At 49.0% G+C, this 26559-nt stretch overlaps 1 protein-coding gene across 2 annotated transcripts in view; it reads right to left on the bottom strand.

Moving 5' to 3' along the window:
* Positions 1-23664: 23664 nt before the first annotated feature.
* CPXM2 (carboxypeptidase X, M14 family member 2) overlaps positions 23665-26559 on the bottom strand; it is a 123283-nt gene continuing 120388 nt past the window's right edge. The window contains exon 14 of one of the 2 annotated variants that reach the window (XM_032882129.1): positions 23665-24246. In XM_032882129.1, the coding sequence (XP_032738020.1) occupies positions 23993-24246 (254 nt within the window). In that variant the 3' untranslated portion in view covers positions 23665-23992. The remainder of the gene's footprint in view (positions 24247-26559) is intronic. The other variant, XM_032882130.1, reaches the window with a different exon arrangement.

Raw genomic sequence — 26559 nt, 5'->3', positions numbered from 1 at the left:
ATTGGCCATAGCAACTTCTTTCAAGACACATCTCCAAAACAAGGGAAACAAAAGCAAAAATGAACTTTTGGGAGTTTGTCAAGATAAAAAGTTTCTGCATAGCAAAGGAAACAGTCAACAAAACAAAGAGGCAACACACAGAATGGGTTTGCAAATGACACTACTGATAAACAGCTGGTATCCAAGATCTACAAAGAACTTTTCAAACTCAACACCTAAAAAACAAATAATCAAGTCAAAAAATGGGAGGAAGACCTGAATAGACACTTTTGCAAAGAAGACATACAAATAGCTAAAAGACACATGAAAAAATGTTCATTATCATTAGCCATCGGGGAAATCAATTCAAAACCACATTAAGATACCACCTTACACCAGTTAGAATGGCCAAAATTGACAAGGCAGGAAACAACAAATGTTGGAGAGGATACAGAGAAAGGGGAGCCCTCTTACACTTTTGGTGGGAATGCAAGTTGGTGCAGCCCCTTTGGAAAACAGTGTGGAGGTTCCTCAAAAGTTAAAAATAGAGCTACCCTATGACCCAGCAACTACACTACTGGGTATTCACCCCAGAGATACAGGTATAGTGAAAAGAAGGGCCATCTGTACCCCAGTGTTCATAGCAGCTATGTCCACAATAGCCAAACTGTGGAAGGAGCAGAGATGCTTTTCAGCAGACGAATGGATTAAGAAGATGTGGTCCAGGAGAGCCTGGGTGGCTTAGTGGGTTAAAGCCTCTGCCTTCAGCTCGGGTCATGATCCCAGGGCCCTGGGATAGAGCCCGCATCGGGCTCTCTGCTCAGCTGCGAGTCTGCTTCCTTCCTCTCTTTCTCTCTGCCTTCCTTTCTGCCTACTTGTGATCCTTTCTCTCTGTCAAATAAATAAAATCTTTAAAAAAAAAAGATTTAAAAAAAAAGATGTTGTCCATATATACAATGGAATATTACTCAGCCATCAGAAAGGATGAATACCTAACTTTTGCAATCCCCAGGGAGGGGATTATGCTCAGTGAAATAAATCAAGCAGAGAAAGACAATTATCATATGGCTCCACATATGTGTGGAACATAAGGAATAGCATGGAGGACATTAGAAGAAGGAAAAGAAAAATGAAGGGGGAGAGTCAGAGGGGGAGATAAACCATGAGAGACTACGGACTCAAGAAACAAACTGAGGGTTTCAGAGGGGAGGGAGTTGGGGGCATGGATGAGCCTGGTAGGGGGTATTAAGGAAGGCACAGCTCGCATGGAGCACTGGGTGTTATACGCAAAAATGATTCATGGAACTCTGCATCAAAAACTGATGATGTATTGTATGGTGACATAACATAACATAACGTAATGTAACATAACATAACAAACATAACAAAATAAAATAAATGTCCAAACTATTTCCAAAGTAATTGCATCATTTTGTGTTCTCCTGAGAAGTGTATGAGAATTCTAGGTCTTCCACATTCTCACTAATACTTAGTATGGTTAGTTTTTTGATTTTGATCATTCTCATAGGTGTGTCATGGTTTCTTATTGTGGTTTCAATTTGCATTTCTCTAATGCCTATGATTTTCATTATATATGGTTTTGATTTGAATTTCCCTGATGGCTAATGATGTTGATTTGCCCTCCCTATATATTCTTTGATAAAGCTTGTTCAACTTTTTTACCTATTTCTTTAATTGGGCTATTTAAGTCTATTTCTTATTGAGTTTTTTTGTTTTTTTTGTTTGTTTTGTTTTTAAATTTTCTTTATTTATCTGACGGAGAGAGAAATCACAAGTAGGCAGAGAGGCAGGCAGAGAGAGAAGGGGAAGCAGTCTCGCCACTGAGCAGAGAGCCCGATGTGGGGCTCGATCCCAGGACCCTGGAATCATGACCTGAGCCAAAGGCAGAGGCTTTAACCCACTGAGCCACGCAGGCACCCCAGTTTCTTACTGAGTTTTGAGGGGCTTTTTGAATATATTTGTAATACCTATTCTTTGTTGGATAAAAACTTTGCAAAGATTTTTCTCCCAGGAATGGGTCACAGATCTAAACCTAAAATCTAAAACCGTAAGACTTGCAAAAAAAGACAGAGGAGAAAGTATTTGTGAGCTCAGGTTAGGCACATACTTTTTTTTTAATACAAAATTTAAGGCATGATCCATCAAACAGCAAATAGACAAGCCAGAATTCATAAAATTAAAAACTGCTTTTCAAAAGACACGTTAAAGAGAATAAAAAGGTTGAAGCTACCTTTATTAGCTTTTAAAGGTGAGTATGGTAGGTAAGGTTACTCCTCCAGGACGTGAGGATCCAGGCCCGAACCTGAGTGTGGGGCATTCCAAACTGCATACTCTTTTTTCCTTTTAAAGATTTTATTTATTTATTTGAGGGACAGAGGGAGAGAGAGTATGAGCAGGGGGAAGGGCAGGGGGAGAAGGGGAAGCAGACTCCCCGCTGAGCGGGGATTCCCAACATGGGGCTTGATCCCAGGACTCTGAGATTAGGACTTGAGCAGAAGTCAGACAACCTACTGAGCCACTCTGGTGCCCCTCCAAACTGCACACGCTTAAACCAGTTCCCTCCAGTGTTTCCTTGGAACCTACAGCGCTTCAATTTCCTCTTCAGAAAATGGGATCACCCCTTTGAAGCACTTTTCAGTAACTCAGAGAGGGTGAAACTCTGAAACATTTTCAAAGTCCAAAAAGAGAAGAAAAAAGGAGACACACGTGTTTGAGGGAAAGAAGATTAAAAAAAAAAAAAACTTTAGAATTCCATCAACAGCTTCAACGTTCTGTCCTCCAGAACCTGTCAAATGATAACACTTTCCGCCTCTCAGGAGGAGAGGGTGAACTTGGTGTTAGAAAAGTAGTTTCCAGCGAAGACTCCAAAGTTGGTCCCTCCTTTGCCCGTGCTTAGTGTCCTCACACGTCGGCCGGCGGAGAAGACCGGATCTCTAGGTCGGGGCCACGAGAGCTGCCAGGTAGGACTTGGCTGGGACCCATGATGGCATCTTGGCCACTGAAGCCCTCTCCACATGGCTCCTACACACAAGAACCACGGTTAGAATGAGCATCAGGGACATTCTGAGAGGACAAGGAGGGCTCCGGTGGAGCACTCCCGGAAGGCGCTCATAGAAGGGATGGGAAGAGTGAGCAGCTCCCTTCATCCAGGGGTGTCAGGAGGCATTGTGGATAAACATGACAAGAGGTGAGGGGTGAGGCAGCCACCAGCTATGAGGCCTGCTGCCTTTATAGACACCAACATTTTGATCAGTACGACACCAATATTGATGGGTTTTCGTAGGTAAATGTTTCTTAGGGAAGAACTCATAGATATTAAGAATTATTTTGCATGTGTCAAGCACTTGATAAACATTATCGTATTCAATCTTTTAATAGCCCAGTAATGCTGGTATTATGATGGATCCCCATTTAAAAGATGAAAGCAGTTCAGCCTGGACAGTTTAGGGTCTCAGACTTCTAAGTGGTGAACCCGGATTTAAATGCAACCATTCCCCTGTGCCTCAGGGAGGTCTGTGTCATCAGTGGAAGAGAAGACACTGGTATAAACCAAGTGCCCCTGAGGGTCATGCCAACACAGCCCTAATTAGCACTATAGTGGGGTTGGGCGGGTGCCTAGGCAGGAAGGCAGGAGTGGAGGGAGCAGGTGGGGGGGCGTGACAGCCATTTCAAGCCAGTCAAGGACATAGCAAGGGGCAGGTGACCTTTGGATGCTCAGCAGCAGTCAGAATCTACACAGGAACCTCAAGTTAGGCTCGTGTGCTCCTGGGAACTCTGGCCCAGCACGCCGTCACTGCAGGTGTCCTCTCTCCAGTCTTCCTGGACCGTGGCTTTTTATTGAAAACAGACATGGCGCCCACACTGTCCTCAGGAACCCAAATCTGCCTGAGCTCCGGGCTCCCCTGGGGATCAGCTAGTTCCAAAGCAGAGGCAACACCTGATTTCCTTGCCCCAGATTATCGGACTCCCGGTGTTCCTTAATGCTGCCAAGGCCTTTCCACAGGGTTGGGCAAAGCCATGTTCCCAGTTCCTAAGCCTGACTCTGCTCTGGGTCAGGTTCACGGTCGGGAGATGAGAAATCAGCAGGTAGATCCAGGAGGACAGAATGACCTACATTTCCACTCACAACTGTGCTTTTATCCTTTACTAGAGCATCAAATAAAGTCTTTGTTCAGGCCCTTCTATACCCCACCTCAAAGGTAGAGTCATCTTGACCTCACAAAGTGCAGTTTTAGAGAGAAACGCTTAGCTAAAAAAGAAAGCCTGCAGCCTGAGTTTGGCTGGCAGAAAGGTACTATTACAGGTTCAAGGGTTTCTTCTCACTTTCTCAGACACAAACTCAGGAAGGACTTTGAACCCATGATGCAAAGGCAGAGGAGCAGATTGATGGGATGTGGAAAATACAACCAAATAAATGCATCTGTGAATTGAGGTTGCAAGTGCGACCAGAACCAAAGAAATGTGTCCTCTGTCCTTGCTCCATCCACACCCAGGACACCCATCTTCCTGCTGCCTCTCTCACAATATGGCAAATCCTTTAGGTTCATTAAATGTCAAAGGGAAAGAGCCTTCCCCAGGTCACAGGAGGGCAAGCAGAGAGCAAATGGCAGGGTGGGCGCCATCCGTACACCCCACATGGGGACCAGGCTACTTTAGAGAGTGTGGTTAACTTGGGGCTCAGTAATGTACCTCCCCACACATATGGGGTACAGGTGTGGGGTACACCCAGCACGGATGGAGACACATTTCCCTAGAAGGCTTGTGGAATCTTATTAATCAGACTTAGGGCTTGAAGGGAGCAGAGAAGCCTGGTTATGTAAGATCACTTAGAAGAACTTGCAGCAAGGACCAGATCACCAAGATCCAATCCCAGTCAACTGTCTAGGACAGAGTGGACAGACGGCGCCGGTGACATATTGTCAAGAAAACAGCGAGAGTTCCTGTCTTCACAGAGCTAATATGTTGCTTGTGCAGCCAGGCAATCCCCCTTTTCTGAGAAGATCACCCCTGTTTTCATTTGTACAACAACCCTCTCCCCCATTGTCCCATCATGCTCTTAGGATAGGCGTGATCCCCCTTCCCAGCCCAGGTGGTGGACATGTGACCCAGGCATGGCCCCGGGAGCACCACATCCCCAGTCCCAAAGAAACTGGTTCAGAGACGGGCACGTGATCTGCAAAGTAATAAGAAACGAAGAGTGTGGTTGGACCTAGAGGGTATTACGCCAAGTGAAAGAAGTCAGACAGAGAAAGACCCCACACGATTTCACTTACAATGTGGAATCTGAAAAACAAAAACCAACGAACAAAGAAACAAAAAAAATGCAGACTCTTATGGACGGAGGACAAACGAGGGTTGCCAGAGGCGGGGATGGGAGAAATAGAGGTACAAACTTCCAGTTACAAAATAAGGAAGTCACGAAGATGGGAAGTACTGCATAAGGCACGTAGTCAATAATCATAAGAACGCTGTCCCATCACAGATGGTGAGCACACTTAGCAGGTGAGCGGAGCAATGCAGAGAACTGTTGCGTTATTCTGTTGCACACCTGAAACTAATGTAACACTGACGGGTAATTAAACTTCAATGAAAAAAGATCAAACATCTTTTTAAAACCATCTATTTTGGTCTCTGTCCCCAGTTCCTACTGGTATTTGTTTTTTTTTTTTTATCATTTTTTAAAATTTATTTTCAGCATTCATTGTTTTTGTACCACACCCAGTGCTCCATGCAGTCCGTGCCCTCTCTAATACCCACCACCTGGTTCCCCCAACCCCCCACCCCCCCCCCCCTCTTCAAACCCTTCACATTGTTTTTCAGAGTCCATAGTCTCTCATGGTTCACCTCCCCTTCCAATTTCCTCCAACTTCCCAGATCCTGACACAGGGTTCCTAAATCCCTGAGTTTGCTGGGTGATAGCGTGTCTTTTGTTCTGATGTGGTGACTCTGGAGGAGCTCCCTGATCTGGCTTTGACAAAAAGGCCACTCCCACCATGATTAGAAGCTGGGAATTTCCAGCCCCACCAGCCATTCTTGGGGGTGGGATAGGGGCTGGAAATGGAGTTAATAATTGGTCACGTCTTCTTGATGAAGCCGCAAAAGTCCCAGCAGCACAGGCTTTGGGGGGCTTCTAGGTAGGTGATGGTGTTCAAGTACTGGGAGGGTACTGCACCCCAGCTCTGTGGGGACAGAAGTTCCTGCACTCAGAACCATCCTGGACCCCGGCCCCCACCATGTATCTCTTCATCTGGCTATCGATCTGCTTCCTTTATCATGTCATAAGCCACTAAATGTCAGTAAGTGTTTCTCTGCATTCTGTCAGCCATTCTAGCAAAATATCAAACCCAAGGAGGAAGTCATGGGAACCTCAATTTATAGCCAATTGGTCTAACTCGAGGTAGATATTGTTAGAACTGAATTGGATTATAGGACCCCCAGCTGGTGTTGGAGAATTGGTTGGTGTGGAAAAAAAACATATATCTGGTTTCAGAAATATTTAGTGTGAGGCTAAAAGAAAACTGCATTTTTTTTCCTAGACTCAACCCAAGTTTGGAGAATCCTGGTCAATCTGAAGACTTTCCAGGAATTATTAGTGAAGAAGTGTTCTCCTCTCCTGGTGTTGTTAAGCTGGTAGAATGGAATTCTGGCACTACTAAAATTTATCTCTAACAATATGTGTTGAGAATCCTCTCACCAGGAAACAACTTCAGAGGAAACTAGACACAAGAGTTGGACAGAGGTAACCCATGATCACATCTGTGCCCAGATACAGCCATGCCTGATGTCCACATACTTTTAAAGTTTCATTTGCTATAGTTAATTAATTATTTTGTATCCGAAGCCTATTTCTGATGCTTTTCTGTCTCTGGCAACTGAAAGAGCCCTAACCTCTATAATAAAGATGACCCTCTGTACTCATTTCAAGAAGAACCACTCTTGACAAGTGAAGTTAAGGAACAAATTAGATCCCTTCCCCTCACTGTACTTGTCTTCTGCTTACACTCAGACCACTCTCAGAGGGTAGTTCTCTCCTCTTCTCCACGCCCCCCATAAGCAGCACTTCTTCCCCCACTCCACTTGTACCCACCTCCACTACCAATATTCCAGATCTTTCTCGATTGCCAGCCTATTTGGGGTAGCCATCCCCGCCCCATCCCTTTCCCTCAGAATCATTTTTGGTGCTGAGAACCACAGTTCTGGGAGAGGCCTCTCTCCTACTTCCTTTCCTGCCCCCAGGGAACCCCCTTTCCTCCTGCCCAGCAGGAGAAATCAGACAAAAGTAATATGTAGCATTTTATTGAGCTTTTCTAGGTCAGAAAAAGAAAAAAAAAGTTCCAAGAAACGCAGAATACAGCTCTTCCTATTAAGGATCAGCAGATAGTGGAGGTAACAAACAGGTTTGAACACAGAAGATCCTTTATTTGAATTGCTTGGAGACAAAGGTGACTTGTTCCCTTAAAAGTTAATTTTTAAAAAGCCCCCAAATAGTCTTGGTAACCTCATCTCCTCTTAGCGTTCATATCTCCAGCAATGATGTTTTGGGGACTGGCTTAAGTCGTAATTGAGTTAAATGCTTTGTAAAGATTAAATCAGACCCTAAAAGTTCAAACAAAAATGCCCTTGTTTCCTAGGGTTATAATATGATTTTAGAGGCTTAGTTCACATGCTCTGCTCTCCGGGTTTGGGGCAGGGAGGAGGAAAAAGAAAAGGAAATATTAACAGAGTTGTTTCTAATTCAAAGTCATAAACTTATGCCCACAAACCAAATCTGGCCCCAGACATTACTTTTATGTGAATTTGTGACCAACAGATGCATTCCACAAAAATCCTGATTTCCAGCTTTTCTCAAGAAGTCAGCAGATCAGGTCACGCTAAGCTGGCTTTGTACGGGGTGCTTGGTGATTCTAGTCTGGGCACCCTGCGACAGACCCAACTCTTCTTGGCTGGTCTCACTGGACAGCCACCCCTGTCCCGAGTCTCAGCTTGAATGAAAGCACCTTGAGGTCTCCTCTCACAACAACTGCCTGGCTCAGGAGCCTCTGGGAAAACGGTAACTTGCCTTTTGGGGAGGTCATGGGGATATGTGGAAACCACCCCCACGAACACCTCTTCCTCCAGGAGTTTCGGGCTTTGGGAAGGCCACCCCTCATGGTGTGGAGGCTGGGAATTGGCAAGTGTGCCCACAGAAGGACAGCCCTAGAAAGAACCTCACATTTCTCTTGCCTACCATCATTTTTCAATTGCCTAATTAAATGTTAAGACCAGAACGCACGTCAGGAACAAGAATGTAAATCAGTCTCCGGCATTTATGCTGAGTGGGATGATTGGTAGTTCGTAACTTAAATGTGTGAGCTGATACCGCTAATTTTTCAGGTGCTTGACGTATCCCCGGGAGAACACATCAGTTCTTTTAGGACACAGCTACTGTCAACAGCATTTTCCTTCCCACAGAAGGCACATTTCCTTTTCAGAAGGATATTAGTTGTTTTGTGTGGGAAACACTACATGACGCACGGGATGGAGGGATATTCGAACAGGCAAGGACTAGAACGCTCATTAGAGCCTCTTGTTGGCTTCACCACATGGGACCAATCCACTGTACCGAAGCTGGAAAAACTGGCACACTTTTAAATCCGTCCCCAACATATAGAAGAATACCATGCTTTCATCGCCAGAAAGTATAGCCAATTAATAAAATGGTAGAAAATGATGATTCATGTTTTCTTCCCATTAACACAAAGGGGAGGGAGAGTGGGTTTTGCTCAAGATTTTTAAGAGTGGAAGAGAATCTGCCTGAAGACAGCTTTTAAAATGTGGTAACAGCCTCCCAGTTTTTTGTTGTCGTTTGTTTGTTTGTTTGTTTTTGGCTAAAGCCAGTGGATTTCATCAGCTCAACTCAAAGGACTGTGTGGCCTGGACATGAGTGGGATGGATGGGGATGACCGATGGCAGCCTGGCTGGTCCCAAGCCCTTGGGGAGTCACGGCTTTGGCCTCAGTCCTATCTGATGGGGGGAAAGAGGGATTGGCTTGGAAACACCAGAGGCCACACCGAGCTTCAACATCTTGAAGCACTGATAGGGTGAGTTAGACATGCGGACTCAAGGCTTGACATTTCCACTGGGACCTCAAGCAGAGAATCCCTCTGGGAAAGCCCTGGAATGTCTGAAATGTGATGTCACTTCCCGCTGTGGCAGCTGCCCTGCTCCAGGCCTTTGTCACCTCTCACGGGAACTGGCAGAGAAGCTTCCAGCTGGCTCCTCCTCCTCCCGGGCTTTCCCCCACTTCCCTCGCCAACGCCTTCCTTCCGGCTGCCATCAAAACTTTCTTCCTAAAATACGGAACAAGAGCATTGGAGAAAGACCACTCATCCTCGATCTACAGCAGCATTCAGTGTCGCTCAACCACACGTGGGAAGACTGGACACCTGATCCGTCAACTTAGGTGGACCTCATAGGGCTGGAGGGTGTATTTTTCCCCCAGAACATCTTATTCCCCTGCAGTGAAATGGCCCTCATCTTCTAATCCCTCCACCTCCCGACCCCATCAGGAAGGCTTGAGATTTACTCCCAGCCTCATATCTCCCTCCAGAAATCCACATCCTGCAGACATTTTCCCACAACTTTTCCCTGGACGACTTCTACCTGCCAAGTAGCCAGGAACATCACTGCACTTGACAAGGAGCCTCCTCACCTGATTCCCTCCCCCCGGGAGTTCGTGTCCTGTCTTCTCCATATCCACAGGAGCCCACAGGGGTTGAAACACCAGGACACCATGAGAACAGGGATCTTCAAGGAAAAATCCTTCCTTCTGCTGTACCCCTGAGCCTCAGCACCGTGCCTGGTAGACAACAGGCTTCGGTGAACCCTGGTTATGTGAGCGAGGCAACGGAGAGAAGCATTCAGCCACACTTCCCCTGCATTTCTTGCCCTCCAGTTACCAGTTGTTTCGACTCCTTGTAACAACAGCGTCTCAGGGGGATGAGGAGAGAGAGGTCACCCGGGTCTTCCCTAGTCCAGGCACTGAGGTGTGAACTCAGGGCATCTTCCACTCAGTCATCACGTGCTTGGGTCAGTTTCTTTCTTTTTTTTTTTTTTGGGGGGGTCAGTTTCTTGGACCCGCTTGTCCCACATGCCTTTTTGGGGTCACAGATGCATTTGGCAGCCGGCGCCCAAGCCCCCAGGGCCACTGGCTGGGGAGCTTCACACACGTCTCCTGCTGGAAGTGCCCCCCTCAGGCTCTGCACTGCTTGTTTCTCACACCCAGGCGCTCCTCGGACACCCAGGGGCCCATTGGGCCTCATGCCAGCTCCAGCTTCCTGTCCCACAGGCACACACGAGTGGGAGTCCCTAGCGGCGCAGGCCACCATTGCCTCCAGCGGTGGCCTCATCTTGACTTCTTCCCGGAGACCCTTTCCTGCCTGCTTCTCTCCTGCTTCCTGGGGTCACCCCCCAAACTTCCTGTGCCCAGATGTTCATCCCAGACTTCACCTCCACAGAACCCCAAACCACGGCATACGGTTAGACAAAATACCCCATTGTGGACGTTTTCTGCCCCAAGTTCCCATTGCACAAAACTTTCAAGTATCCGTCTTTCTACCAAAGTCTGTCCTCTCAAAATTTCAGCTTTTTTGATAAACTGAAAGGAGCTGAGGCAAGTTCCTGACCACGCCTGGGCCTCATTTCTCCATTGATAAAATGACAATAATCACACCCATCTTTCCCAATTTCCCCCGCATCCTGGCAGACGGCGCAGGGCAGGCCACTGTGTGAGAAGTGGGTGCAAAGGTACCGGGTTTGCCAAACTCAGGTCTGCAATGAAATCCTGTGGTTTCGTGATTTAAAAAAAAAAAAAAGCCTATTTATCCTTCTTTCTTAAAAACTGAACAACTTTTCCATTCCATTTATTAAAAGAAAGGTGTTTTTTTTTTAAATATTTTATTTATTTGACAGAGCGAGATCAAGAGTAGGCAGAGAGGCAGGCAGAGAGAGGTGGGGAAGCAGGCTCCCTGCTGAGCAGAGAGCCTGATGTGGGGCTCGATCCCAGGACCCTGGGATCATGACCCGAGCCAAAGGCAGAGGCTTTAACCCACTGAGCCACTCAGGCACCCCTAAAAGAAAGGTTTTTTACCAGGGCTATTTTTAGACTGAAGTAACCACTCACAGAAATGGCCCTGTTAATTCTCAGGGAGAAGCTGCATTCCTGCTGTCTTGTATATCTTGGAATTGGGGGTGAGCCGTTTGGTGAGTCCTCCCTGGGCACCCACAGTGCCCTGCTTAAAACCTAATCCAGCACCTGAGCCTGGTACCATCCTCTGCCCCTGTTCCCCTTTTGGTCAGGACCCGCCTTCCTTAACTGATTTTTCTCCCTCTCTAACGTGGGTCCTCTCGCAATGCCTCAAATACAATATAATTTGTGTGACTTTATGCCACTGCAGACTGTCCCCTCTTCCCAGAGACACCTGCTCTTCCTCTCCTGGTCTGCCAGGAGATCTGTAGTTTATCTTCCAAATGCAGCTGAAGGTCAACCTTCCCTGTCCAGCACCACCCCAAGTCATCAGAGAAAACTGGCCAGTTTCTAGGATGGCCATCAAAGGGTATTGGCAGCCCTGTGTTTGTCTGCGTTCCAACAGCAAGCCTGGGGGCTTTTCCATCCCAAGGCCATAGGGCCTCTCATGAGGGCCCCACGGCAGACACTCAATAAAGGCTTTTTTTTTTTTTTTTAAAGATTTTATTTATTTATTTGACAGACAGAGATCACAAGTAGGCAGAGAGGCAGGCAGAGAGAGAGGGGGAAGCAGGCTCCCCGCCGAGCAGAGAGCCCGATGCGGGGCTTGATCCCAGAACCCTGAGATCATGACCTGAGCTGAAGGCAGAGGCTTTAACCCACTGAGCCACCCAGGCGCCCCTCAATAAAGGCTTTTGATGACAAAGTTCATCTTATGACAAACCTGCATTTCAAGGGATCCACAATATATTGCTTCGGGCAGGACATAGAGTTTTTTTGGAGAAGAAGGTGAGGCAATCCATGGGGTGGTTAGAACGGCAGGGTTGCATTTCTGCGTAGGACACCTTTACATCTTAGCTTTAACGCATTCCCGAAGTTACAGCAGATATTTTGGTCTCTTCCAGTTCAAAGTGTGCCCCAAACTTTCCCCTTTACTTGTTCCCTGGTCGCTTCTGAGGGCTGAGCTGGTTGTCGCTTGGCCAGAACCCATGATAATCATGGGTCTGTGTTTTTGCACTGGGTACGCTTACACATTTAAAGTCACAAACCTCTATTCTCTTTCCCTCTTGAGCCCCTACTCAGATGTAGGCAGGCTCTCACTTGGGTTCCCCATTCACTGAACAGGGCGCTGAGCTCTGCTGAAATCACTGGTCCAGCACTGCCCCTGGGGGTGGGGTAGGGCTTTGTTTGTGACCACAGGAGCTCAGATCTTGAAAAAGTGGCCTTGACCCCTATGGCACTATTGCACTCCCTTGCATGCATCCTCTAAGGAAAGGAAAGAGGTGACTGACAGAGAAGGACCCAGACATCTCTGTCCCTCTGGTCTAAGATCCTCAAGAAGACTGACATCCCATTTCCATCTCGAATGGTCCCTGTTGTATTGGTAATGGAGTGTTAGCACAACAGACCTTTCTAGAACTAGAAATTGGCCCCGAGAACCAACCTGAGTCTGCACTTGGGGAACGCCCAGGAATTGGCAGCATCATGGAAGGAAGGTCTACTTGAATCAAAATCCACATTCCATACTGGAAGGCTGCAAATCCTAGACACGTACTCTCAGGTGCTAAGCAAACATGTTTGGTTTGCGTCTTTGCGCTAACAGGGACAAGGTAGGTAAGAGGCCCCACCCTTGCCTGACTCTGCCTTCACAGCCCTTACTAGTGAGGCAACTGGTCAACCAGCGTCTGCTCCAGCCTCGTGTCCCCAGCTACGTCATGGCTGATCAGAATCCAGCGAGTTGCTGGGAGGGACAGATAAAATAACGGACTGGCAAATCCTTTGTAAACTGCAAACTGCCATATAAATGGGGAACATAATTATTTACCCAGTGTTCCTTAAAAAGAAAGAAAGAAAAGAAAAGAAAGGAAAAAAGTCTGAAGTAACAGAATTGATTTGTAGGAAGTGACTTTAGCAATGCAGACGGATCCCTCACTGCCTGCACGCCAGTTCTGTGTCATCACCAGGCAGGACGATCTGTGTCACTGCCTCCTTACAGATCATTAAGGAGATGCTGCGTGGTCACCTTTGCTGGCCCATTTTGCAGGTGAGGACACTCAGTATGAACAAGGTCAAGTGCCTTGCCAGGAGTCATACGGGCAGTGAGCGGCAGTCTGAGGTCAAACCCATTTCTCTCCCAAAGCGAGGGCTATCTATTCAGAGCCTGTTGTAGGAGGCAGTCAGCTACCATCTCTTACATTTTGGCAGAGACTCCGACATAGGCAGAAGAGCGGGAAAGCTGCATAGCAGGAAAAAGAGAAGGTTTCCAGTGAGCTCAGATTGGAGGCTGGTGGCCCAGGGTAGCTGGAGGCTGGCTAACAAGGAGTAGGGTGACCTATGTGGGTGGCTGGGGGAGCATACTGGGCCGTCTCTGGAAGGTCCTAACTTGGGAAAAGGGACAGAAACTCGGGAAGGCGTGGGTTATTGATCATGTCCCGGCCACCTTACGGTGATTGCTTCGGGGGTTAATGTTTGACTTCCTGTGTGACTACAAGAGATGGAAGTCTAGCTTCCTACAAGTCTGACTCGCAGACAGCAGTCTGGTTTCCTGGGCTGGATTCTGAAGATCATGGGTCAGAATTCTACCTTTATATCTTGTCTGGCTGTCATCCACATGTACATTCACTGTCTCATTCCCCTCCACCACCTGAGTCAAAAGTTATGCCCTACAAAACGGGACACATTTCTTTCCTGGGGTTTTAAGAGAACACAGGCAATTGGATCCCCAAAAAACCAAGTGAACACTCAAGCAAACGCCCTTGACAGCTCACGACTTTCTGTTAACCAAAACAAGTATCTCGAGGGGGCCCTGGGTGGCTCAGTCAGTTAAGCGTCTGCCTTCGGCTCAGGTCATGATCCCGAGGTCCTGGGACCGAGCCCCGCGTCGGGCTCCCTGCTCAGTGGGGAGCCTGCTTCTCCCTCTTTCTCTGCAGCAACCCCAGCTTGTATGTGCTTTCTCTCTCCGCCAAATAAATAAATAAAATCTTGAAGAAAAATATCTTGAAAAGTTCTTTATTTATTGATCAGCTAGAAGGTGTGAAGCAAAGTTTTGAAACATTGCACTTATATTCTCTGTGCGTGCCAATTGACCCGAGGGCCACGACTAAGGATTCCCCATGCTGCAAGTTCTGCCTCAAATGTGCGAACGCCGCGGCATTCTCCACCGAGGTCAGCGTGCCCAAGCGTCACATTCTCACTTTATAATCTGTAACAGTCGTGCTGCATTAGGAGGTGGTGCCCAGCGACAGCTTGAGGAACATTAGAAATAGCAGGCAACTCAGTGGGGATATTCATAAAAGACCTCCCTGCACAACGGAACATCTGAACACAAGCTGAAAATACCCCAGCAACATGGTTCTTCTTTTTAGTCACAGTTTAGCATTTTGGCTTTTGGTTTCTAAAGTTCTGAGACAGACTAAATTAGAAAAATATATGCAAAAATGTTCCTGAGTTCCACGTTGCTTCTGGGTTGGAGATGCTAACTTTTGCATCAGAGGGACCTGAATTTGAGCCTTGCGTCAGTTAGGATGGAGACCTACTGCATCTGGCTGAAATTAGGTTGGAAACATCTAGAGGGAGATAGTTGGGGACTAATAGGGTGGCACTTGGGTACCTCCAGCTCTGGGCTCTGCTATCCTCAGTTCTTGGTCTTTTATCTTCAAAGTCAGCATCAAAGATGGCTGCTGGGGTGCCAGCCTTCATGCCTCTATTCCAGCCTGACAGAAGGAGAAAAGAGCAAAAAAGGCATGCCTTCCTTTTCTTCTCACTTCTTAGACTTTTCACATCTCATTATCCAGAACTTTTTTCTAGCATGGTGCCACCCCTTCCCACAGGGACAGTTTAGAAATGGAGGCTTTCTCTTGTCCATATAAATTAACCCCTGCATATACCCAGGGTTCAGCTACTAAACATGAGGCACATATTAGGTACACCTTGAGGATGGGCTCTCTAGTTGTTGCTTCCGAGAATAGAATTTGTATAGACGGGAGGTTTATTGGGAAATGAGTCCAGGAAATCCTGGCAGGGGCATGGAGACCTTGGATCAGGAAAACAATCTAAGGTATGGTGTGAGGTTAAGCTGTTTCCCACCAAGTGCAACCTTGACCAGTCCCACCGAGAGCTCTGGGACAGTGTAGGGTCCACTCAGAAAAGTCCTGATCAGAATCAAAGGAACCGGAGTATTTACATGCTCACACCCCTCACTCAGTGAGGGGAGGATGTTCTAACGGAGATGTGTTCCCAGACACTCTGGCACCACAAGGACAAGCAAAGAGAACCCCAAATTTTGAGGGCAGCCCCACACCTAGAAAGGCCATTACTGCTAGTTGAAAGTAGGAGCTCACTTATAAGCCGTCTTTTGTTTCTCTATTTGGCTATTTTCAGGTCATATCAACTAAGAATCGTGTGCCTACCGGGAAAGAAAACCAAAATATCTTTGATATTTGGATCTGTGAGTTTTTATAAATGATGGTTAAAATGGCAGAGTCGAAGCTGTAGGTCCTCTTCTAGGGACATCGGTGTCTGTGTTTCTGTAGTGCAGAAAGAACTCTACCGTTCCTTGCGTATTTGAGGTTTTCCTATCTCCAGACGGTATTCACAAATTAAATCGCAAAGTCTCTTAAATTAAAGGAGTGAGGATCTGGTTGGCTTACAGAAATAAACACTTACAGAGATTATTTCCTATAATTGTTAGAAAACAAGAACATTAAACTTCTAATACTTCTACTATGTTACTCAAACTAACTGGGAAGCATTTGAGGAACCCATGTAATTAAGGTAACTCTTTGGCAAATGAGACTGGTTTAATCATTTTGATTTACTAAAAATGCAATGTCTTTTCTTATTCATTTATTTATTTTTAACTTATTTATTTAAATTCAATTAGTTAATGTACAGCGAATCACTAGTTCTGGATGCAGAGGTCAGGGGTTCCCCAGTTGCATAAAACCCAGTACTCCTTCCATCACGTGCCCTCCTTCATGCCCATCCCCCAGCCACCCTATCCCCTCCCCCCTCCCCTCCAGCGACCCTTGTTTGTTTCCTGTGGTTAAGAGTCTCTTGCCTCCCTCTCTGATTTTGTTTTCTTTTATTTTTCCCTTTCTTCCACTGTGATCCTCTGTTTTGTTTCTTAAATTCCACATATGAGTGAAACCATATGACAATTGTCTTCCTCTGATTGAGTTATTTTACTCAGCACAATACCCTCCAGTTCCATCCACATTGTTACAAATGGTAGGATTTCATCCTTTTTGACGATGGAGTAATATTCCATTGTATACATAGGCCACACCTTCTTTATCCATTCACCTGTCGATGGACATCTGGGCTCTATCCACAGTTTGGCTATTGTGGACTTTGCTGCTATAGACATTCGGGTGTAGGTGCCCCTTTGGCTCACTACATTTTTATCCTTTGGGTAAATACCTAGTAATGCAATTGCTGCGTTATAAAGTGGCTCTATTTTTAACTTTTTGAGGAACCTCCATACCGCTTTCCAGAATATTTAAGTAGGGCCCATGCATAGCATGGAGCCCAATCCGGGGCTTGAACTCATGACCCTGAGATTTGTGTTTCACTCAATTGAATCATTCTGAAAAACTCCATTTCAACAGTCATTATGTTTTGTAGGGTGTCAGCTTGAAGATCGTTTCCAAGATCTAAAACCTTTGGACCGATACAGCATTAATCAGTGGATAATCTTTCAATGCCGGGATCATTTCTAAGCCAGAGTGAAGAGCAAAACATTGATTACTAAGCATAATTATAAACTTATAGACCTTTGCTTCATGTCTTTAAGTACATTGGGGCCTATTAATGAACATGGACATTTTTGCTACTTTCAGAGATTAAGGGAGAGATGTGGCTAGAATAGAATGTTCTGGGGATTTGTGAGTTCTGCCCGTTTGCTAAGATACGGTATGTGGTAGCAAGTCTCAGACAACCATCCTCCAGTTTGCTCTATGAAAAGGAAGTTCCTTTGGCACCAGTGATGGAGAAAAGCAATTGAATACACGCTTCTATTTTTTGGGGAAAACAGTTTTGTCCTGAAGCAACATTTCTCAGATTTTTTTTTTTTTTTTTTGTCTCCAGATACCTTTACCTCACAATTATGAAAGATCCCAAAGAACGCTTGACTTTATGGTTAGAACCATGAATGTTTTCTGAATGTTTCTTTTTTCTTAAACGCTTGTTTACAGGTACAGTTGAAGAGAACAGAGAATGCGTTGCATGTTAGTAACATCTTAGCATTAATAAGCCAGTCCTGCTTGAAGAGCCCTGATGGCTGTCCTCAAGTAACGTGTCCGTGAATTCCAGAACACGAAGGCACTACGGAAAGACAAACTTGGAATTTTTATCTGGTTTGGTTTTTAATACCTGAATTCAGAAATGCTGACGGAGTACCCTAACTTTGTGTGCCTTGTACAGGCTCAATAGGAACCCATCCTCCTTATTACTGGGATATAACTGGAAAAGTTGGTTATGCAATGAAGGTCTTGCCTAGAATGTCATATTTGGGAATGATGTGTATTGATTCGGTACGGCCATGCTTTCTGAAAAAAGGAGCTTTAATGAGATACAATCCACAGCTGACAGTTCACTCATTCAAAGTATACAACTCAGTAGTTGTTCAGAGTTGTGCACCCATCAGTTTTAGAACATCTTATCACCCCAAAAAGAAACCCCATACCCTTTAGCCACTACACCACGCCAGTCTCCCGATCCCCCCAGCCCTGGGCAACCGCGGTCTGTCTCTTTGGATCTGCCTCCTCAGGACAGTTTGCATAAACAGAATCATGCAAGGTGTGGTCTTTTGATACGAGCTTTTTTCACTCGGCGCCATGTTTTCCAAGCTCATCCATGTTGTAAGTCCTCAGTCCTTTTTCTGGCTGAATAATATTCCATTCTGTGGCTCTGTTATGTCTCATTGACATGTTGGTAAGGGGATGGACATCTGGATTTTCTTGACCTTTTGGCTACTGTGAGGGGGGGCTGCTGTGAACAGTCCCAAACCAGTTCTCTGTGGACCCAAGTTTTCACTTCTCTTGGTTGGGGACCTCGAGTAGAATGGTGGGATGGTGGGGTAACGGCATGTTGAACATTTTGAGAAACTGCCAGACTCTTTTTGGAAGTGGCTGTACTTTTCTCTAAAGACTGCCCATTTTTATTTCTAGATCTTTTCCATGCCGAAGCTTCCAAGCACTGGAAATGTGTTAGTGTTCGTTGAATCTCCACAACAGCCCAGCAAGGCAGGGATTACTAAACCCACCTTAGAGACGAGGCTACTTGTTCAATGAATGTCACTCGGATGGTAAGAGGCAGCCCTGGGACAGACTTAAGTCCACTCGATCCCAAAGCTCTGTCCATCCCTTCTGGCTCCCACTGACCCCCCAGGATGTAAGTGATTGGTGTGCCCTCCCCTCCTCCACAGGCCTAGGGCTGCCATGGAAACTTCCCCTCCTCCTCTGCTTGCCCCAGCAAATCCCCCAGACCCTGTGTGGTGTTTTATATGAAGCAGCAGAGACACAGAGCCGGATCCTGGCATCTTAGAGGCTCTGGACTTGCCAGAGCCGGAAGGGGCGGACATCCAGAGGACAGTAGCCTTTGCAGTAACCCCCCCGGCCCATCTAGGGAGCCCGATGCAAGAGTTTAAGTGCGCCACATGTCCCAGAGGTCTCTCCTGCCCCTCTGGGCTCACCCGTCTCCTCGGCTCCCCTCTCCCTCCCTCACGGCTCAGCTGCTAGAGGTCTCGAGGGCAGGTCAAGGAGTCGATCCCCAAGGCAGCTTCCATCAGAGTGATGAGCTCAAAAGCAACGTCCTAGGCTTCGGTTTCTCCATTGGAAAAATAAATATGCTTACTTCTAAAGTAGCTGGGGGCGTGAAGAGTCGTATTGCTCGCGCCGGGAGCACAGCACCTGGACACAAACGTTCGGTCTCTTTTCTGCATCTCGGCGCCGGCAGCGCACCGGCTGCAGGTCTAAACGCCCATGGCAGGACCCTCGCCGCAGACGTGCGTGCAGCACAGCTGTTATACCCACTCCGCAGAGGAGAAGACTGAGGCTCGGAGGTGAGAAGGCCAAGCAGGGAGTCAGACGCAGGTCTGGGACTATGACTCAACCTTCCTGACTCCAAAGACGAGGCTCTTGCCCACGTGGCTGTGTACTAGCCCGGAGCTGAGTCAGGCGGGGCTGACTGCTGGCTGCGCAGGGACGGACAGACAGACGGACAGATGGGCAGACGGCTCACCTCAGCTCACCCTCACCCTTGGCCGGGCTCCAGAGACAGCCTGGGGTCGCCCAAGAAGCCCTCCTGCAGGGACAACCAACAGGTGAAGCGAGGACAGAGCCCATTAACGGCGGCACTCACGAGCGTGGGTGGAGGCCTGTCCCCTTCCTCTGTGGGGTTTGCTATCCTGAAAGATAACTGGAAACGCAGCGTCGTGCTGGCCTCCTGCTGCTCAGAACACTGGCCAGGCTGCCTAGGACACAGAAGCTGCACCCCGATGAGCCTCTCCAACCCAAAACCAAACTCAGGTGAGGAGTCAGGACATTGCCTAGCTATTAGGTCATCTGAAGAGGACAGGGTGCTGTGAGGTTAAAAAAAAAAAGCCTTCAGAAGTGGTGGGTGGGAGCGCTCAGGACCTCAGCACACAGGTCCTGAGCTCCTTGCTAACCGTCTCCAGGGTAAGACGATTAAGCAAGGGCTCCAAGCTTTTGTCCTCTGATTTCTCAAATGCACCTGCGGCTCCCAAGGCTTCCATCACTGCTGGGAGCTTGATCTGCTCCTAAGAAAGTCAGCCAAGAGGCACAGCCTTGGGGCTCACTGCTCCAGAAACAAACTCGAGTTTTCTCCTGGGACACAGGAAGGAACACTGCCCTGAGTCCCACCTCTGCCACAGACTGAGACACGGCGCCGGACACTTGGGGCCTCCCCCCGGGCCTCAGTTTTCCTCCGTCTAATCCCAGGAGGACTGGAACTAGTCTGGGGATGGAAACACACAGGGCTGTCAGCCCTTCCCACACCCAGAGACGTTGCCCCATTTGATCCCACGAGCCAGACTCTGCCTCAGAATCCTTAACACAGGGCTCCAAACAACTACGGCCGATAAGTCAGAGATTTTCTTTCCTTACGAGAGGAAACCTGGTTGCCGCCCTTGGACACATTCATCTCGAGGCATCCCTCAGGTGTAAAGACCTGTCATTCTCGTCTGAGGTTTGTCCCCTCGTCCCTTTTGTCTAGGTTTCCCTGGACTCCTTGTGCCTTGGCTGGGAAGTTGGGGCTGTGTTTACGCGACAGGAGGAAGAGCTCCCAGGGCCTTGGGAGTGGTAGTGCTGGTACTCAGAGCTCAGCTGTAGAATTGGGCCCTGGGGACTCTGTCTCTGCAGCTTTCGGGGCTGTCTCGCGGAGGGTGGCTTTGCAGATGGTGGCTACTCCAAGCACTGGTAGAAAGGTGCCAACACAGAGAGGTGTGGAAAAGTGAGCTCCTCCAGGCAAGGGGGTGACCGCTAGGGCCAAGCCAGAACCTACACTCTTGAGACACTCTTCTGGCCCGGCCACCCGGAACCCCATGTCAATACAGCGTCCTGCTACCGCCTGGCTGGTTTATCCGTGAAAAACATGGCATCACTTTCAAGTGGTTCCTAAGGTCTTTGTGACACAAAGACTGAAGAAATCTTGAGCTTTCCTGTTACAGTCACAGCAAGCGAGCTGCGATGGATGGAGAAGACTCGGGGCAGCTCCTTAAGCGCCATTCAACACAGAACACAGCCAGCGTTAGAAAGAGCGCTGCTGCTGTGACCTCCTCGGCCTTGAGGAGGAGGACAGGGAAACAGACGGAGCAGTCTCTGCCAGGAACAGAGGTTTTGCGTTGATTTTATGCCTTTGAAAAACATCCAGATAGAAAGCAACCCCCCATGGATTTTAGACATGCTGTTCTGCACAGCCAAACACCAGACTTTACTGACAAGGTGAAGACACGAAACTCAAATGGCAAGTTTTCAATTTCCGAAGTCACATTTTCTGAGCTTATAAGGGAATCCTAAAAGCAAAGCACTCCATGGCGCAAGGTCAGTTCAATTCCATACGTGTTTGTGGAGCACCTGCTGGGAGGATGGAGCCAAGCCAGACCTGGGGGAGCAGGTACCCGGGACATCTTTCTTGCCCATTGGGAGTTTTTGGTCCAAAGGCGGAGAGAACCAGAAGCAAGAAAAGTTTTGGTGGAAAGGCATGGGCAGCTGTCCGTCTGAGGCTCTGAGGGCTCTGCAGACCTGTTCAAACATGTCCAGGTCAGGAGAGGGGGCAAGGCTTCCTGTAGGAGGCGGCATTTCAGATGGGTCTTGGGAAAGCCGTGGAAGGGTTTTCATTCTGGGGAGAGACAGGCAGAGGCCCACGCCGAGCAGAGAAGCTCCAGGAACGAAGTCGGGGAAGGTGTTCAGGGCTTGTGGGCCTGGCGAGGAAGAGCTGCTGTACCACGGAGCTGCTGGTGTGCCCACTAGAAGGGCTGGGTAGGGAAACTGCTCCAACAGAGCAGAGCGTGAGGAAACCGGGGTCTGTCCTCCACCAGAAATCAGGGGACAGCACAGCCAGCCTGGCCTCTGGGGCCCATCAAGGCCATGGCTTTACTTTGTGGGAACAGACGGGAGAGTAGAGAGGCTCCCAGGTCCAAGGCCACGCACTGGGAGCGGCACAGGCCCAGAGCCCACAGCCCCAGGCTGCAAGCCCAGGATGCCCGTCGGTGAGCTGGGGCCCACGGCAGGCCTGCCGATGGCAGAGCACAGCACGGACACATGGACTGCGTACCGTCGCCCAAAGGGGCCAGCGCTACTCACCAGCTGTAAGGTTGAGTCACCCTGGCACCAAGGGCAGGGCCCTGACCACTCCGGTCTGCTGAGGCACTTGGAACAGCTATAGCGTTTCTGAACAGTAGTGTGGGGTCATCACCGTGAGGGTGTTATGGACAACCCCACCTACCCGCTCTGACAACACCAGGTTCTTCCCACCGTGTGGGCTGCGTAGAGAGCTGTACTAGCTGATATGGCTCTTACAATCGAAATTTAAATTAATGGAAACTATGTAACACCAGAGACACTGGCCCCCAGGTGCACGAGCCATGTTTCCAGCATTTGCTAGCCCCGTGCAGCAGCGACGGCGGCACTAGATGGCACGGAATGGAACACTTCCATCATCATGGAAAGTTCTATTGCATGGTACCGATTTGGAGCAGGGGTCAGCGAGCTGCGTGCCAGCGGGGCCTTCAAATCCAACTACCACGTGTTTTTGTAAATAAAGTTTTACTGAAACACAGCCACACTTGCTCAAAGCCTGCAATCTTTATCATCTGATCCTTTATAAGGCAAGTTTGCCATCTCTGGTGTAGACAGTCAGAAAGCTGCATGAGAATCTTTTCTGGAAAGATGCTGGCTGGCATCCCCAGCAGTCACTGGCGGACCCCCAGCGTCAGGATGATTTTACCCGGGCACATGGCCCTCCCGGGAAGGAGGCAGGGGACACACAGCTGTCAGCAGGAGCGCCAAGCTGGTTGGGGGCACAGGACACCCCTCCCCAGGCCAGCCCTGCCTCTGGAGGGACTGACCTCAGGAAGAGGCAGTAGGGCACGACATTTGGGCGACTGCGAGTCTGCCTGGGAAAATCACACGCTGGAGCGATCTCACCATGAACTTGTTTTATTTTTCTCACTCTCCCCAGGTCACTGAGGCAGCAACTTTAATAAAAAGAAGTTGAACAGTTTTCTGGTATCACCCCTCCCAAACCAGTATTCCACAGATAATTCTAAGAGCTTTTCATCACATTCAGTCTAAGTGGAAGGTCTGGCAACCCACACATCAAAAATAACTCCCTTGGTGATGTTAGGCCAACTTAGGAGCACTCGTTTCTATGAAAGGAGGGACAGCCTGAGCAGAGAGAGGGTTGCAAGTCAGCCTCCTTCTGGCCCTTTTCAAATTCCTGCAGGTCAAAGAGGAGAGCCAGGCTGAGTGATCGACTTCCTTTGGAAGGGCGGCTCCTCCTGCTTTTCCCTGTCCAGGCAGTACCCAGGGCTGCTGGACTGGCAGGGAGCCTGGGGGGTTCTCTGTGGGCCCTGCGCTCCTGCTGCCCACCAATCCCTGGTAAACTCGCTCAACATTTTTCTCCTTGTATGAACACACCCCTTCATGGAAAGAGGAACTACACTGATTCAAGAGGCTGACTGATGCTCACTTGGTAATGTCTCTATTGTCGACAGAGCGTGGGATAAATCTGTAGCAGCTGGGAAATGTCCCCGGGGCCAGAGAGGGTGGATTCTCTCAGAAGACCCCTGAGCATCTCAAATGGTAACTTCTGGGACCCCAGGGCTCCAGGAGTGCTGCAATTAGAGCCTTGCAAAATGCAAATGCACCAGGAACTCTTGCTGTCAGGCAAGCAAATGGGTCAGGGCAGGGGTTGGGGGGGGCACTGGCTTCCCTTTCTGTGCAACCAGGAGGCCCTGAGCTGGCAAACCCCCTCCCTGTCTCCAATTCCCAGGTTGAGTTGCTGAATTCTCACTCCTACCAGCCTTTCTCTGCTGATCTGTCAGAGGTCTCTTGATAAATGGAACAAAGACAACAGAACTATTCCAAATTTCCGGCCCTCCCCCTTGGGACCAGCCTTGCAACATACACATTCTCCCAGGCCTTCTTGAATTACAGAGAAAACAATAGGGAGTGAGTCCTCTACGGAGCTACAACTGGGGGTGGTTTAATTTGCAGGGGTCCGGGACCGGTCTCAAGAGTTGGGAGGTCACCCGCGCTGCCGTCTCTTCCGCCCCCGCAGCTTCAGCCGCCTGGCTGGCAGGCTGATGGGCTGCTTCCCAAACTTTTCCATGATCTCCCTGATCCTGGCCAGGTTGGTTTTGCTGAGGGTGAAGTCGCACTGCGTGGCACCCATGTCATAGCCGACCATGCAGTTCTTGGTGGACGAGGCGAATCCTTCCGCCTTGGCGGTGACCACGTACTCGCCGGGGTTCAGGAGGCGCCAGTAATCCCCATCGCTGGCTGTAAAGAGAAAGGAAGGGAATTCAGAGCCGTTCCCTTCTAAGGCAGATACCACCAGTCCTGCTATTCCAGAACCAGTCTCCCAGCCAGAGAGAGGCTCAGAGACTGGCCTCGTGGAATCTGAGCCTCTGCAGAAGCAAATTTTTTTTTTTCAAATTCTTATGGCATTTTGAATGTTTTCTTCCTTGGAAGCCACCTTAACGGTTTTACCAGGCAGAGGGCTGGGGTGTAGGCTCCCCGCCGCGTTCATACACGAGTGGAGATGAACAATCACTCATCCTCCTTCCCCGTGACAATACGCGCCATTCATTATGAACCTGAGCCTCCAACTGCTGTGCCCTCGCCACAAAACGCCACCTTGAAAAGCCATCAGTGCCTGGCTTCCTGGCCTTCCTCGGCCAGGTGATAAATACGAAAGTAATTCTTTTAAGAGGTGGGTCTCTTACATCTGAAAAGAGAAATAAAAGACTCCAGGGGACCAGGGCCAAATGATCTGGGAGGAGGCCTGGAATCTGCATTCCCTGGCCCCGGGGGTTGGGGGCGGGGTGGGCAAGAGAAATGCGAAGTTGCGGGAGCAGGGACACACCAGCCAGTGCTGCTGGGCAGGGCTCCCACCTCCCCGGCAACACATTGCTCCGTCACCCAACAAACCCACCAGGGGCCCTGGGCCACCCTTAGCGCTGGGCCCCGTCTCTGTGGCAGAGGCTTCCAGGCCAGGACTCTCCTCCCAGGAGCCTACAACCTGCTGAGGACACTTAGGCCCCTGACCTGAAAAGAGGCTTTGAGGCAAAGACGGGGTCACTGGTGACGCCGCCCCGCCCCCTCCCCCGCCCACCGTGGAGGACGTGGCGACCAGAAAGTCAAGGCAGGCCCTGTTCTGCTGAATCCCCGGCAAGCGTCTGAGGCGGGTTGTATGACAAGTCCCCTTTCCATGTGAGAGGACAGCAGGAGGTCACACGAGGTCCCCAGCTGGCCCCCAGCGCCCGGCTTGCTCAGCGCTCTCTCTCTCTCCTCTCTCGCGTCCACCTGAGTGTCCTGCCTGGTCTGAGGCTTTGGTGCCCAAAGAGAAAGGGCGAAGGGGTAAGGAGGCCCCGGGCCAGGCTCCCTTGTCGACCACAAGGCTGAGATCTTCTAAGAGACGGGAGCAGTGCTGTGTGTGTGTGTGTGTGACTGTCTCCCCCAAACACACGAAGGACAAAGCATCAGGTCCAAGTTCCATCTTTATTCACCTGAGACACCCCCTGAGATACACTCACGAGCGCGTGTGAGGAAGGAACCCCACGGGCAGCCGACGGCCGCTCACTGGTGAACATGCCTCAGTGTGGGGCTCGGGGTCCACACGGCGCCGACGGCTGCTCCCCGGTCCTCGGCGCCGTGCCTTGCAACTTCCTTCTGTAAAAATGTGAGTTTCTCAATGAAATAAAGTGCCACCTCATGGTTTCCAGAAGGCAGGAGCCTGCTGAGTCTTCTTGTCTCGAAGTCAGCCGCCTGAGCCTCACGATGCAATTCAGCTTTCGGAGATGGAAACTTCCCTGGCCGACCCCTGGTTCCTGTAGATCATGCAAACCCTCTCCTCCACGGCGTGCACCGTAGTCTGCAGTTACCTTTTAAGTTTTCCCTTGTAACTGTTCGCAGATCTTCCCCCGCTAGAATGTGCACTGAGATGATCGGCCGCATCCGTCTCCTCTACCACAGCATCTCCAGGCCGGCGCACGGGACGGGCTCCATAGATCCGGTCAAAGAATGAGTAAAACTATCAGGAGTGTGTTTAGGGTCACAGAATCAGAACGAGGGGCGTCAGCTCTGTAATCTGCAAGTTTCCGCTTCTGAAACACGGACGCTCTCCTCTGCCCCCACAGCACCCTTTCCCCCAGATATTCTCGGTTAGGCTTTCCCCGCAATTCTCCCCAAGGCTCTTATAACCTCAGCTTCTTCCCCCGATGACCAGTAAAGTCTAGAATCATCCACTTCATGGAATTCAGGGGTCATCATGGTAGGTTGCTAGCCCACGGGGTGACCAGATCTGTATTCAAGGGTGAATGTTCTAGGAGCTGTAGGAGGGGCGGGATGGGGACGTGGCTGGTGTCGTGCAGCATGGTGGATGGAGGGACAACCCAGATACTGTCACATGTCCATTTGGTAGCCGGTCAGGTTAGTGTCTGCCACACAGAGGACATCTGGGGGCATTCTGAGCCAGGTGTTTGGCCAACATACTTGCATGCATTTAGAAACACTCTGACTGGCTTCTCTCTCCTGGGACTTCAATCCCCCTGTTGATTTTCTACAAAATCCCTCCTGAAAGAAAACTTGTCA

The sequence above is a fragment of the Lontra canadensis genome, unplaced genomic scaffold (genome assembly GCF_010015895.1).
Source record: "Lontra canadensis isolate GAN:19392208 unplaced genomic scaffold, GSC_riverotter_1.0 scaffold79, whole genome shotgun sequence".
Taxonomy (NCBI): Eukaryota; Metazoa; Chordata; class Mammalia; order Carnivora; family Mustelidae; genus Lontra; species Lontra canadensis.
This window is presented reverse-complemented; position numbering and strand designations above follow the sequence as displayed.